The sequence below is a fragment of the Haliotis rubra genome, unplaced genomic scaffold (assembly GCF_003918875.1).
Source record: "Haliotis rubra isolate DU_JTF1 unplaced genomic scaffold, ASM391887v1 Scf592, whole genome shotgun sequence".
Classification (NCBI taxonomy): Eukaryota; Metazoa; Mollusca; class Gastropoda; order Lepetellida; family Haliotidae; genus Haliotis; species Haliotis rubra.
The window spans coordinates 441,092-454,187 of record NW_025767293.1 but is presented as its reverse complement, the minus strand read 5'-3'; the positions used below and the strand labels follow the sequence as shown (position 1 = coordinate 454,187).

The 13,096-nt window shown below is 36.9% G+C and overlaps 2 protein-coding genes across 2 annotated transcripts in view; one reads left to right on the top strand and one right to left on the bottom strand.

Moving 5' to 3' along the window:
• Positions 1 to 3,588: 3,588 nt before the first annotated feature.
• On the bottom strand, positions 3,589 to 7,149 carry LOC124255081. Its single transcript, XM_046688916.1, has 4 exons — positions 7,075 to 7,149; positions 6,439 to 6,636; positions 6,100 to 6,237; positions 3,589 to 4,918 (listed from the first exon to the last, which is right to left on the bottom strand). Exons 1-4 carry the CDS (start codon positions 7,135 to 7,137, stop codon positions 4,784 to 4,786), a joined length of 534 nt encoding a protein of 177 aa, XP_046544872.1. The 5' UTR covers positions 7,138 to 7,149; the 3' UTR covers positions 3,589 to 4,783.
• A 401-nt stretch (positions 7,150 to 7,550) lies between these two features.
• The window catches only part of LOC124255090 (intraflagellar transport protein 172 homolog), a 56,019-nt gene continuing 50,473 nt past the window's right edge, over positions 7,551 to 13,096 (top strand). The window contains 6 exon segments of the mRNA XM_046688924.1: positions 7,551 to 7,673; positions 8,186 to 8,329; positions 8,979 to 9,091; positions 10,210 to 10,315; positions 10,722 to 10,801; positions 11,224 to 11,311. Of these exon segments, the coding sequence (XP_046544880.1) occupies positions 7,635 to 7,673; positions 8,186 to 8,329; positions 8,979 to 9,091; positions 10,210 to 10,315; positions 10,722 to 10,801; positions 11,224 to 11,311 (570 nt within the window). The 5' untranslated portion in view covers positions 7,551 to 7,634.

Genomic DNA, 13,096 nt, shown 5'->3' with positions numbered 1-13,096 from the left:
TGCAGAGAAGGAGTGAAAGAGTGAGTAGTTTTATGACGCTTTTAGCAGTATTCCAGCAATATCACAGTGGGGGACACCAGAAATAGGCTTCACACATTGTACCCAGGGGCGGATACAGCTTTTTGAGAAAGGGGGGATGCACACTATTGAGAAAAGGGAGGGTGCACACTTCATTTTCACCCGAGTTTCAATGGTCATTTAATAAACTTTCAGGACAAAAGGGGGGGTGCGCACCCATGCACCCCCTCTGATCCACATATGGTACCCATGTGATGAATCGAACCCAGATCTTCGGCTTGACGAGTGAACACTTTAACCATTGAGCTACCCCAACGCCCCTTGCGGAGAAGGAAAAGTGATCGAATGGTACACTATCATCAGTTAGATGCCTCACTTCCATGCTATATATGAGTCTCCTCAACTGATCATACTGTGTTCTCAGTGACCATAGTATCTTCAGAACAGATTACTCACACAAAATGGGCACTGGTAGCTTTCAATTTAACACAGGTTTCTGTCAAATAAACTTTGAAAATATCCAAATTACCATTACCCTGTGCAACAAGATATTACTGTAGCAACATTCACCTACAACAACCTCATACCAGCATACCAGGCAGAAAACAATAACATGACAACCACAGGATCCTGGCATGCCTAAGGGAAGCAAGATAATGACAGAAGTTGATCCAAGACTGGACAAAGTCACGCATAGAACCTTCTGTTTTGATCTTATTTTTGTTACATTTATCTCTGAGTGAGTATTTTCTTAAGACATTTTAGCAATAATCCAGCAATATCTCAGCTGGTGACATAAAAAATGGTCTTCACATATTGGACCCATGAGATGAATCAAACCTGAGCCTTTGGTTGAAGAATGAGTGAATGCCGTAAGCATTTGGCCACCCTACTACCCCTACCTCCGATAATTCTGTCAGACTGAGCGAATATCATATTAAGCATGATAAAGTTGATCCTCTGCCAAAATGTACATGTGTAATTTATCTATGGATGAAATATGAGTCCAGCTGATGGTGAACACGGGTGCACGGACATCTCGATCTGCCTACTGGTTAAGCGATCCCATATGGCATAAGCCACAAATACATTGAATTGTCACCATCATCCCATGTCTTCCAGGAATATTTTTCATAGTACCTCCATGACCTTGTACCCCTGATTCCAATTTCAATATACAGTACAGCCATGTTACCATAGTTACTATGTTGTACACACTCTAAGATTCTCGAAACCAGCCCTTTGAATAATTACTACTTGGATAATCTCCATATACATACGGATACAGTACCTTGTGCTTATAGTTTGTTATCAAAGTTAATTCCATTCAAGCCAACGTTTATCACTTTATGAATACACAATGCTTGTTAGAAAGTGGTCAAATGTAACAAATTGTTATACTTGGGATTACACTTTCTCTCAGTAAATCTATTCCTGGACAGGAATCAAACCAAAAAGGTTAGAATTTGTACTTTACTGAGAATGTGTAATCCCAAACATAACATTTATAAATGAACCGGAAGCAAAGGTTTACTAGGGGTAGGCACAATGAGTGAAACTGGTTAACAGCTCAGTAAACTAACAAAAAAAACAACAATTAGTTTTCTTTTTCATAAAAGGTAGTTCTTCCAGGTTCTGACTACCAAGGGGGCACGTTTCACAGTGTATATGGATGTGCTAGTGAAAATAGATCTCCCTACCTACTACTCAAAAGGTTGAAACCAGGACCTGGTACCTTGAAACTGACATTTTCCCACTGGAACATTAATTGCTTGTTCATCAGAGCAGAGTGTCCATTATTTGAAATATAGACAAAAGGTTTTCTTATGTCTGGCACATCCACTTCAGCAGGACACTCAATATCTCATACACATGAACAAATATACATGCCAAGCTCAAGACATACATCAGTGTAGGCAGCCCTAGAAGAATAACAATTTTTAAAGAAATTAAAAAGATAACAAAAAGTATATACGGTCAACTCGAAATCATTATGAGATCTAAGAAACTTCTCCAAGGTAACAACAGGTAGTTTTCTTCTAAACAGACAGGAGTTATAAAGAGATTGCCTGCAAAGACTACAAATGAATTTAATCCAAACCTAATCATACAGTTTCTTCTAACAAAATGCTGAATGACAAAATTTGCTTTGAGTATGAATACCTCGAAGTAATAGTTCTTAGTTACTATGACTATGAGCAGGGCTCCAGATAATTTTTCAACATCAGGAGTACGTACTCCTTATTTTTTTAAATATAGGAGTACTGGAAAACCTTTTAGAGTACTGAATTGAATTTAATGGAGTATGTGATCTTGTGTTTCATTTCATATATGCACCACAACATTGCTACTCTTGTGTAAACAGGTAAAAAACAATAAAACAATACTTTTTTCAGATAAATACGTCTGTAAATGATTCTAAGACCATACACCACTGCTGTGGTGCGTATCTGCTACTGTTTCTAAATTATTTCCTACCGTATCGTGCATATTTTTATCCGTACATACGCCGATACGGCCCTTATCTGGAGCCCTGTAAGAGGGAATTCATGTGTAACAAATACATTGAAGCATCACCGCTTTTCATCAGATGGTACCAATATACCTAACCATGTATCAATTTCAAACAGTAATATTTACAAAGTTTTGTAATAGCATTCCCTGACTACTCAGCTAGTGTTACTTAAACACCTTAAATGAAACACAATGCTGAACTGGAACAAGCCTAGAGTAACAACCAACAGGCAGCCAGAACATTTCATGTTAAAAAACACACAAAGTATACACTTCCAAATACATAAAAGATTAAATTTCATGTAACTCTAGTTAATCTGTCAAAGCAGAGCATTCCAAGGTCATTGAGTAGCTCATATTGACACCTACAGCATCATCAGGGCTCCAGATAATTTGTCAACATCAGGAGTACTGGAAAACCTTAAGTGTACATTTAGAGTACTGAATGGAAATTAATGGAGTATCAGTAATCTTGAGTTTCATTTCATATCTGCACCACAACATTGCTACTCTTGTGTAAACAGGTCAACAAACAATAAGACAATACTTTTTCAGATAAATACGTCTGTAAATGATTCTAAGATTGTACACCATTGCTGTGGTGCGTATCTGGTACGTTTTCTAAATTATTTCCTACTGCATCGTGCATATTTGTTATCCGTACATACGCCGATACGGCCCTTATCTGGAGCCCTGATCATCTATTGATAGCCAGATCGGACTTCTCTGGTAACTAAACATGAAGGGGTAGGTGAACACATGGCCTATGCTGATGAAAAACAAGCACTTGCTTTGCTTTTGATTATATCTCTATTGCCCGTATATCATGTAATCATACAACACACATATAGCACTTACAGGTCAATAAACTCTGGCCATCACCAACAAGGTGTCGAAGTGATTCTAAAACACTGAGACTACCCTGTGGCAACACTGGTCTTTACTGTTAATTATTATTTTATGTTCATATGTACAATTAAGGCCAAATAAAAAAATTGTTGTGGTTTCGATTACACCTCTTAAAAGTATAGGGTTAGGTAGGTAGGATTTCTTTTTCACATTTTGTTTTAGAAGCAGAGTACAAACTAATAACACATTTATCAATGTGTAATTGTTTTTTCAATCAAGCTTTTGGCCATAATGTCGATTTTCTCTATCAGAATGATAGATGTCTGCCGGTGACGGGAAAAGACAATGGTATCTGAACCCTTACTTTATTCATATTGCTTATATAAAATAGGGTTGGCACCAGAATTCAAGGGTCGGTCGGGTAATGGGAACCACAACATCTTTTTATAGGCCTAACACAAATCATGGTGAATGATGATAACACAAAAACAATTTCAGGACATCCAGTATTCCAGACTAGAACATGATCCATATCTTGTCAAATGCCATAAACTAATTTCATAATACCATAATTACTGTATTCAGCACCCCCACTGTCCATGAAAAAAGAAGAAGAAAAAGACCCCCCCCCCCCCATGAATATCTCATGCTTGGTCCCTAAGTCCACCAGTGTATGGAGGATAACAGAGTAATACTTCTGTTCTGGTTTGGAATGACTGAAAAATGCAAATAGCACATCCCATAATTGGCCACATAAGCACACCACCATCATTCCCTGTTAAACTAGATGAAGAATGAAGCCCAAATTTCATGGATTATGGAAACAGAGTGCACACATATATTTTTATAAAGAGATTACCTCCAGTTTACCCAATCAGATCAACCAATATTATCAGTAAACATATTCAGTGATATATCTAGGATTCCAACCCTTATTTTGTATTTTCTAAGCACAAATTAAGCATTAATGCCTCTTCTTTACTGGTCCTGTTTATTGTGAAGTACAAGTCAGCTCTAAAAAGCCATAACACTAACTTTAACAATCCAATTTCGGAATCTTTTACTGACATTTGTTGCAAACCTAGGGCTGATGTTTAGCTCATTAACAGGTTTAGATAAATCCTTGATATTGGTAGTAAAGTTTGTCATAAGTCTCCACTCATGACAACTAAGTACGTACAGAGTATATTTACTTTGTTCCTTTGGCTTTGTAAGTCAGAAAATGACAGCATGATTATATGACAAAGTCCATCCCCTGTGTAGAAGGCAGAGGAACCAAAACAAGAATCACAGAAAAAATGTCAGTCACACGGAGTTGCCATCACACAGACCATTGGTATAAATTACACAAGTCAACAAAATAGAATCTCTTCACAACCACGCCATTTGGTACTTCATGTTTTCATGTAGGAATGTCACCAGGTAAATCTGCATTGGTGTGGGACTGGTTCAAGGGGAGGTCACTCCGTCTGCGATGAGTCTGGAGTGCAAACCAACCACTGCCACCAAGAGCTAGCGCACAAATAAAGCCAAGAGCCTGAAAACAGAAGGGAAATATTTGCATTCATGTGCAAATTATCAAAAGAATATTCATTGACTTAGAAAGAGAAATCAAAACAAAAAAAATCAGATATCATACAAACATCATTTTACATCACTGTGCAGGGAGCTTGTACAGAATTAACAGAAACTGTGTTATTTTAAGAAAAGGGGCCAAGTTTTGTTTTTTCTGTTGTTTAATGCTGCACTCAGCAATATTCCAGTTATATGACAGAGGTCTGTAAATAATAGAGTCTGGAAGAGACAATCCAGTGATTGACATAATGAATGAGCATTGATCATCTATTACAATATGCATAGGTTACTGAAGACCAATTCTAACCCAGATCTTCATGGATATCAATGGCAGTAAAATGATGCTGACAGGTGGCTTACTTTTTCTCTTAGTGAGAAAAGGGGCGTGGGATAGCCTGGTGGACCCCTACATGGGTACAATGTGTGAAGCCCATTTATTATTTCTCCGTTTCAAACTCCTGCACACATGACCTAACTGCTGACTACAGCTACCAGGTTCGTCAGACTCATAGATCATAGGATAATCAGAGTTCAAGTACTTCTTGTTCTGTTGAATCTCCAAAGTCCTGATCAAATAGTCTGTATAAAAGTGGTGTCACATGACATCACATCACTTGATAATTTGAGTCCACAAATATTAGTCTGTGATCACTGCAGAAACTGTGTGCAACCTACATGAACTAGTTTGGGAAATCTGACAAACTGTTGGAAAGAAATAGATGAGATATGCTTACCAATATTTAGGCATACTGTTTTATTGTCAAAAATACTTTGGCTGTTAAAATTATAATAACAAATTGGATGTAGTGTAGATATCATGATTCTTACCAAAATTCTTCTCCAAAATGGTGTCGGAACTAACTAATATCAATGCCCATTTCTTGTGTGAAAACAAAAGTACTCAAATGTTTTGGAATTTGCCAATCTGTGCTTGAAAACTTATGTTACTTGTGTGAATCCACCGTAACGATTAAAAGTATGGAAAGAACATATCAAGGTTTACACTTTCAGGGACATGATCAACACCCCAAAGTTGCCTCAGACAACCAGACCCTGATCAATTCACCTGGCCCAGGATAAAATTCACTACACAAGAGCTACTGGCTACAATTAAGTACTAAGAGTATTGGATGACCCACTGACCACAGCTCCCTCAAGGCTGGAGAAGGTGAGGTCAGCCTCCTTGACAGCAGCTGACTCCCCTAATCGGGTGATGGACACACACAGGACTATTGCTGCGATGAAGAGGAGGACGCTCAGCACAGCATTCAGAATCATATCCTGGAAACAGCAAACTTTATGTTTCACAATCAACACCATCTACACGATATATGATAATTGATACAGGATACATAACATACATGATAATACAAACTCTCATGGGAAATTTGAGATGTAATGTAAAATCAGCATGTTCACTGCCATCTAATATGCATAATATGATTGATCTTTTTAAATATGTGTTATTAATATGTTACTCACAACAAGGGATGACAAGTAAACTGGTTTGATGAGAACGATGAGGCAGAGGACAGCAACTGCGAGAAATGTCAGTGTTGACATGCCAACAAAGTACTGTAGGTTGTGGAGAACATTGAAGTCACTTCGGTTGAGATCATTGTAGGAGAATCCCTCGCTCCGCCATCCAGTCACCAAACACACGGCTACTACACTCAAAAGCTGGAAGGCAGAGTGTCCAAACAATATATTATATAAAACATATGCTGTCATCTACACAGTTTACATATAGTAAAGGTGATATGTAATTTAACCATTGATTAGGCTCATAAATAGACCTGTACCGTTATCGACCCCTTATTCAATTGTTTTCCTTTAACAATTTAAAGTGTCTCAGAAATCAAGAAAATTTTAAAAACCTTGTAAAAGAAATAATTTACTTTTTCGTTCCATTTATCACGTTTTCTCTCAGATCCTTTATCATAAACCTCGAGTTTCTCTTTCGAGTTACATGCATGATATGGTATAGTGTCAATGTTACGCTGGAGTGACGTTGACACATGGTTAATCAGACATGTTTCGGCGTCTTTTATGCACACAACAGATGTGTTCAGAGTATGCAAATGTTTGCAAACATGATACAGCGTAACGTTTACTTACAACTTCGATGAGACGAAGTAAATTTGGTGGCAGCACAAAATTACGAATTCGGAAACCTGCCATTATTCTGAGATATCAAGGCGGGTGAATGTTTCGTATATTCATAAACATGTTGATGATCAACATTATCTTTATAAAAATTATTTATAATTGATATTTTGAGAATGATGATAAATGTATAATTCGCTACCAACGGAATGAAACATGTAAATATATTGAATACGCAAATAACATTATAAAACGATTCTTAAACAAAATAGGTATTCGTAAAAAAGCGAAATATTCAGTATAAAATAAACTTAAGTTTCAGTTCTTATCAGGATAGAAATGCAGTGTCTAGAGTTTAATAAATGTTTAATAAAATTCTTGAATATAAAGCGAACCACAAAATGGTTTATCGTCTATTGCAATAAAAAGAAACGAATTAAATTCCGTATTCGTATTCCGTAGGTGCTTTTGAGAAAACAGGGCAGGTTGTTGCTAGCATTCCATAAACAATTCGAAATGTTCATTGCTTGTCACTGATCTTTCTGAACTTGTAGAAAGACATCGACTTGAAGATGCAACTGAAACATATGAAAACATTACTGGCTCCCCAGGTAATACTTTGACATTTTATAACTAGTTGTTACTTTGGGGGGATATAGATATAATTCATATGTATCAACTGTTTGATGATACTGTCAACAAGATTGAAAAAATAACATGTCATGATGTGGTTTAAAATGGAAGTCATTTGTTGATTTGTTCACAATTCACAGCTTTGATAAGAAGGCACTTTAACTGAAAAGAGCACAACGTGTAATTATGATTTATTTATTGAGCAAATTGTAGCCTGTGTCTGATTTGTCTTGTAAGCACAATGTGTGATCTGATTTAGAAAGTTTACGTTACATTTCATCTACTAGATATTAATTACATTCTCACGTTTCCTCTTTAGAAAATGAATGACAGTGTTTGATAGTGATTGCATTTGGGTATTTATTGGAAATTTATTCAGAAATGTTAAGACATACTATTGTATAACTCAATTATAAGTAAACATGGCACTTTAACATGTTTAAACACATTATAGGCCTCTTACTCAGCTATGATATTACATTTTTAAAAGGATGGGGCAGCAAAGATCTGTGCAATTGCATGGTCACTGAACAATAACAAGATGGCAGTGTGCACATCCGATCGGGTCATCTTGCTGTATGATGAACAGGGGGAGAAGAGAGACAAATTCTCCCTGAAACCTGCAGATGCCAAGGTAGACTTGATGTTTAAGTTATTAAGACATAATTTGTGTTATCATGAATAGACGTATGTTTTTGACTGATCATCAGAGAAAGTTAATTTTTCAGAGCACCTTTCGAATTCAGCGCCACAATTTCTTGTGAAGACGATCTCTGTCATAGCTCACATATCACTAAGACAAGCTACCATTTGTGTGGGTATTCGTCAGACGCAAACCCACAACCTTTGATTTGTTAGTCATGGCAGACTATATTTACCAAACATATTTTTAAAATTCCCTATGTTGCTGGGCTTAGGCAATGACAATGCATGTACTGATGTATAGATGACAGATTACTGAGGGAGTCTGACATCACTGAGTGTTGTTTCGCTAATGTCTTTTCCAATAAATGTTTGTAATGTTTGCGGAGCTGAATTCTAGGGGTAGGCCAACTTTTCATGTAGATCAGTAGATCAAAATTATCAGATTAATGTTGTGTATTATTAATTCAATTATTTTATCATCCACACTCCATTCCGTCATTGAGACTTGTAGTAAAATCTTCATGTATCTAGTCTTAATGATAATAAGTATAGCAAGCAGTAGTTGGTGTCACTTAAAACTCTGGTCTTAAAAAGTCTTGGTACATATGAACATAAGGTACTTCGTCTGTTTATTTTAGTATGGGAAGAAAAGCTACACTGTGAAAGGCCTAGCATTTTCCCCTGATTCAACAAAGCTTGCAGTTGGACAAACTGATAACATCATCTATGTCTACAAGATTGGTGACACTTGGTGAGTTGTGTGATGTTGTATCAGTTCATTAGTTGCATATAGTTGACATGTCCTACTTCATCATAGTGTTCATTTGATTGATATGACAAAGTAAACATCTGTAAAAACTATCACTTGTCTTTGTTTTGTCATTATGAAATGCATTTACCATGCTTGTTTATCTTTGTAAACACATTCATTGACAAAATCCAAAGTGTTGCTGTCTAACTTAATACACAGATGTTTCACAGCTATTACTCCCATTGTTATGCCTGTACCATGGTTATATAAGTGGCAGTAATACACTGAACAATGATATCACTTGAATCAAAGAAGTATTAACTAATATTTAGTGCTGGAACTAATACTATTATATTTGTTTAATCCCACATGAGGGGCGGTGGGGGGTAGCCTAGCGGTTAAAGCGTTTGCTCGTCATGTCGACCTGGGTTTGATTCCCCACATGGGCACAATGTGTGAAGCCCATTTCTGGTGTCCCCCGCCATGATATTGCTGGAATATTGCTAAAAGCAGCGTAAAACTAAACTCACTCACTCATTCACTCCTCCCACATTAACATAATGAAGCATAATTCAATTGGAATAGCATTCAAAATGGCAATAAACCAAATTCACTCGTATACTGGGGTCCAGGCATCAATTCAAAGTGCAGAGTTGCGCCCCTTAGGGTGTGTCAAGAGCATTTGATTTGATACATGTATGTACACCAGATTAGCCATATTAAAGTATAATTCTTGATGAATCAGCACCATACTTCACTTTCTGGCTTTTACCTGATACACCATGATAAAACTGGAATGTTGTTAACCAGTTCACTCACTTTTCAATTGTGCCTAATATTTTGATGCAACTCTCCACCCTAATCTCAGATTGATGTGTGGTATGGCACATAGGAACTGCTAAATACCAAATTTTGGTTATTTCAGAAGTGTTAAACATAATGTTATCCTTTCTTGATGAAAATTAAAATGATATTGTATGATTTTTGATTGATTTGTGAACATGGCACAGTAAAATATATCTGCAGTGATGTGCAAGTTATGCCTGTTACTCCTGTAAGTAAACACTTTAGTGTAAGAAAACAAACAGAATGTACACAGGTTGCATGACTTCTTTCAGGGGAGACAAGAAGGTCATTTGTAACAAGTTTGTTCAGCAGAGCGCAGTCACATGTATGACGTGGCCAGCTGAGCAGCCAATCATCTTTGGCCTAGCGGACGGGAAGGTAAACCAGTCCTCTGGGGCAGTTGTATATCCAAATTTTACGGTATTCTCATGCGTCAGTGAAATGAACTTTATCTCTGAACTAAATGCAAAAAATGTGTAACCATAGCATGTCAACATGAATATTTTGAAATATGAGATAAATTACGATAAATCTTAATGCATGGAAAAGGTAAGACAAGAAGAAAAGTGGTCTTTCTTAAGTCACCATTAACTGGGATGTAACTATCACATTTTCATGATGCTCAGGAGAGTATATGTTTCATATTTACAGGTTAATAAAGGAGCTGAAATAGAATTTTTGTAGAATATTGAATTTAACCAAAGCGATATTGAATTTAACCAAAGCGTCTGAGTAAAATGGTATTTTTGTTTTTGTTTGTTGAAGTTGACAATTTCTCTTTCAGGTTCGAGCAGCCAACATAAGAACAAACAAATCTTCAACAGTGTACTCCACAGAGTCTTATGTTGTGTCACTAGCCCCAAAGTAAGGACAGTTGTCTCAAACTTTCTCTCATTGCTGCTCTGCTAATAAGAAATCACTTCACCATGATGTGGTTGTTGTCAGACTATTGTTTAGCGAGGGTGGCAGTGATGACTTTAACAGCAACCTGTCAACATATGCCTGTACAGCAATATACACACAAGTACTTTTCTATTCAGAACTTTGATGAAGTTTTTTTTTGTGGGTGTTTGAGGCTTGATTGAAAAATTCATATGAAAAATTGAAATTTTAACTGGTAAAAATATTCTTCCATAAAACCACTGAATCTTAACAGAAAACTGTCAGTGGAGAGTTTCTGACTTGATTGTGTGTAAAAATTCTGACCATATCTTAATAATTGTATGCTGAAGTTTTTTTTAAAATGTCAGACTAACCCTAACCCTTAATCCTATTCCCCTGTGCAGCCCAACTGGCAAGGGATTCCTCTCAGGACACGCTGATGGCTCCATTGTCAGGTTCTTCTTTGATGATGAAGGCTCTGGTGATACTCAGGTAGTGCTATTACAGTATTATTCAAAACAATGGGTTACATTATTTTTTTGAGAGAGATAATGGAATGTGCTTTCAATCCTCTACTTAGCTATACATAGATGTATGTGGGAGTAATTGTTTTTTGACCCATGATATAATGGGGCTTAAATTCGGATGTAAAATAGTCGTATTTACAGCAAATATATAGCAAGGGCAAATATAGCATAGTACAGAAATGCCCATTCAAATACAGTACTTTCGGAAATAGAAGAAAACTGTATTTAGGCTGTTACTCTGTATCCCTAACATTTACACAACTGCAAATAGCATCTGTTGATATAACCCAAGTCGGCCTAACTGGGTATTCAGTGGGATGCGTAAGAGGATATCCAGAAAAGCATGTTTACTCGTAAAATTGGGCAAAACTTAGGAAAAATACGAATAGCTGCTGAAAACAATAGATCAGACTATAGAGGGCAACAAGGTCGCTCAGCCAGGTATGATGATGGAACGTTAGCTCACCTGGTATGAAATGCATCTGCTTCCTACAGACACAAAGGGTCATCTCAAAGATATTTTATGATTTTTCATGTGTGTTGAATGTGTCTCATCTATTGATTAACATCTTTCGTGTGTTTCTTTCATAAGGTTCATGTTGAAATATGTAAAAGAGTGTGATACCCATAGAAAAGCTAAAATCAGCCATCATATTAAATGTCTCAAAACATATATATGGTATGACCACCCGAAGATCGACAGGACTGGATATTATTTGTGAATTGTTATGACATGCAGTTTACTTACCCAGTTTAATTCCCCTAAAGCATTATATTATCTTAGCTGATATCTCTGTCCCCCAGCCCGACCTCAACCTCCCTCTGCGACACCCATCCTGGTTTGCTTTTGAGATGCCCCCTCCTACCTGTTTGTTTTTCTATTGATAGTGAGACTCCGTGGTAGCTACATCCTTAATAGTTTCAGTATTAAAGTTATTATTTTGTAGGTCAGCTATCGTTTATGATGAAGCTAAGTTTAATTTCACAATGGACATTTAAAAAGTGTCCTTTGTAACACAATATCATCGACACTAATTTGCATAAAGCCATGGTCTGTTCCAAATAAGTCGCTTTAGACTTAGAAAAAAATGCATTGCTCATTTTTGCACTAATCTCTCCCCAGTAAAGTCCTTATTTTTCCTTATCCTGTCTCATGCTAATTATGCTTGTCTCCTTCCTCTTGCGAATGACAGTGGAACACTTGAAATCCCTTGAAGTTCCCTTTAAAAAGCGGACGTAAAATCACTCACCCAAGAGTAGCATCCCTTTCCTCCCTTTGGCGTCCAAATGGTCACATGATCGGCCATATTTGTCATTCTCTCTTTCTTCTCCCTTGAGGATGGTTATGAGAGCACCTGGGTCCCTATACGGCACATATCCTTTTATATTTTCGGACCTTACATCAAAATTATTGCTGTATACGGTTTTTAGGATTATATTCTACATTACGGTTTGGAATTTGATCTACATTTTCCGTTGTTTGACATGTGTTTTCTTCATGTTTACAATTGATTTGTTTCAGGTACAAAGTGTCTGCGGCTGACCCGCATTTATTATGTCCTAATTGCACTGTTTCATGTTTTTTAGGCTCTCGCTGTGAGTTTTGTGTAAATTTAAATTCGGTTGAATTTACATGTTTTTTCGCTCTCGGTGAGTTTTGAACACCGGAGGCCATAAGAGATCATCGTCTACTGAGCTGACCTCATCGCAGATAAAGAAGGCCAAATCTTCATCTTCGCAGAAGAAGAAG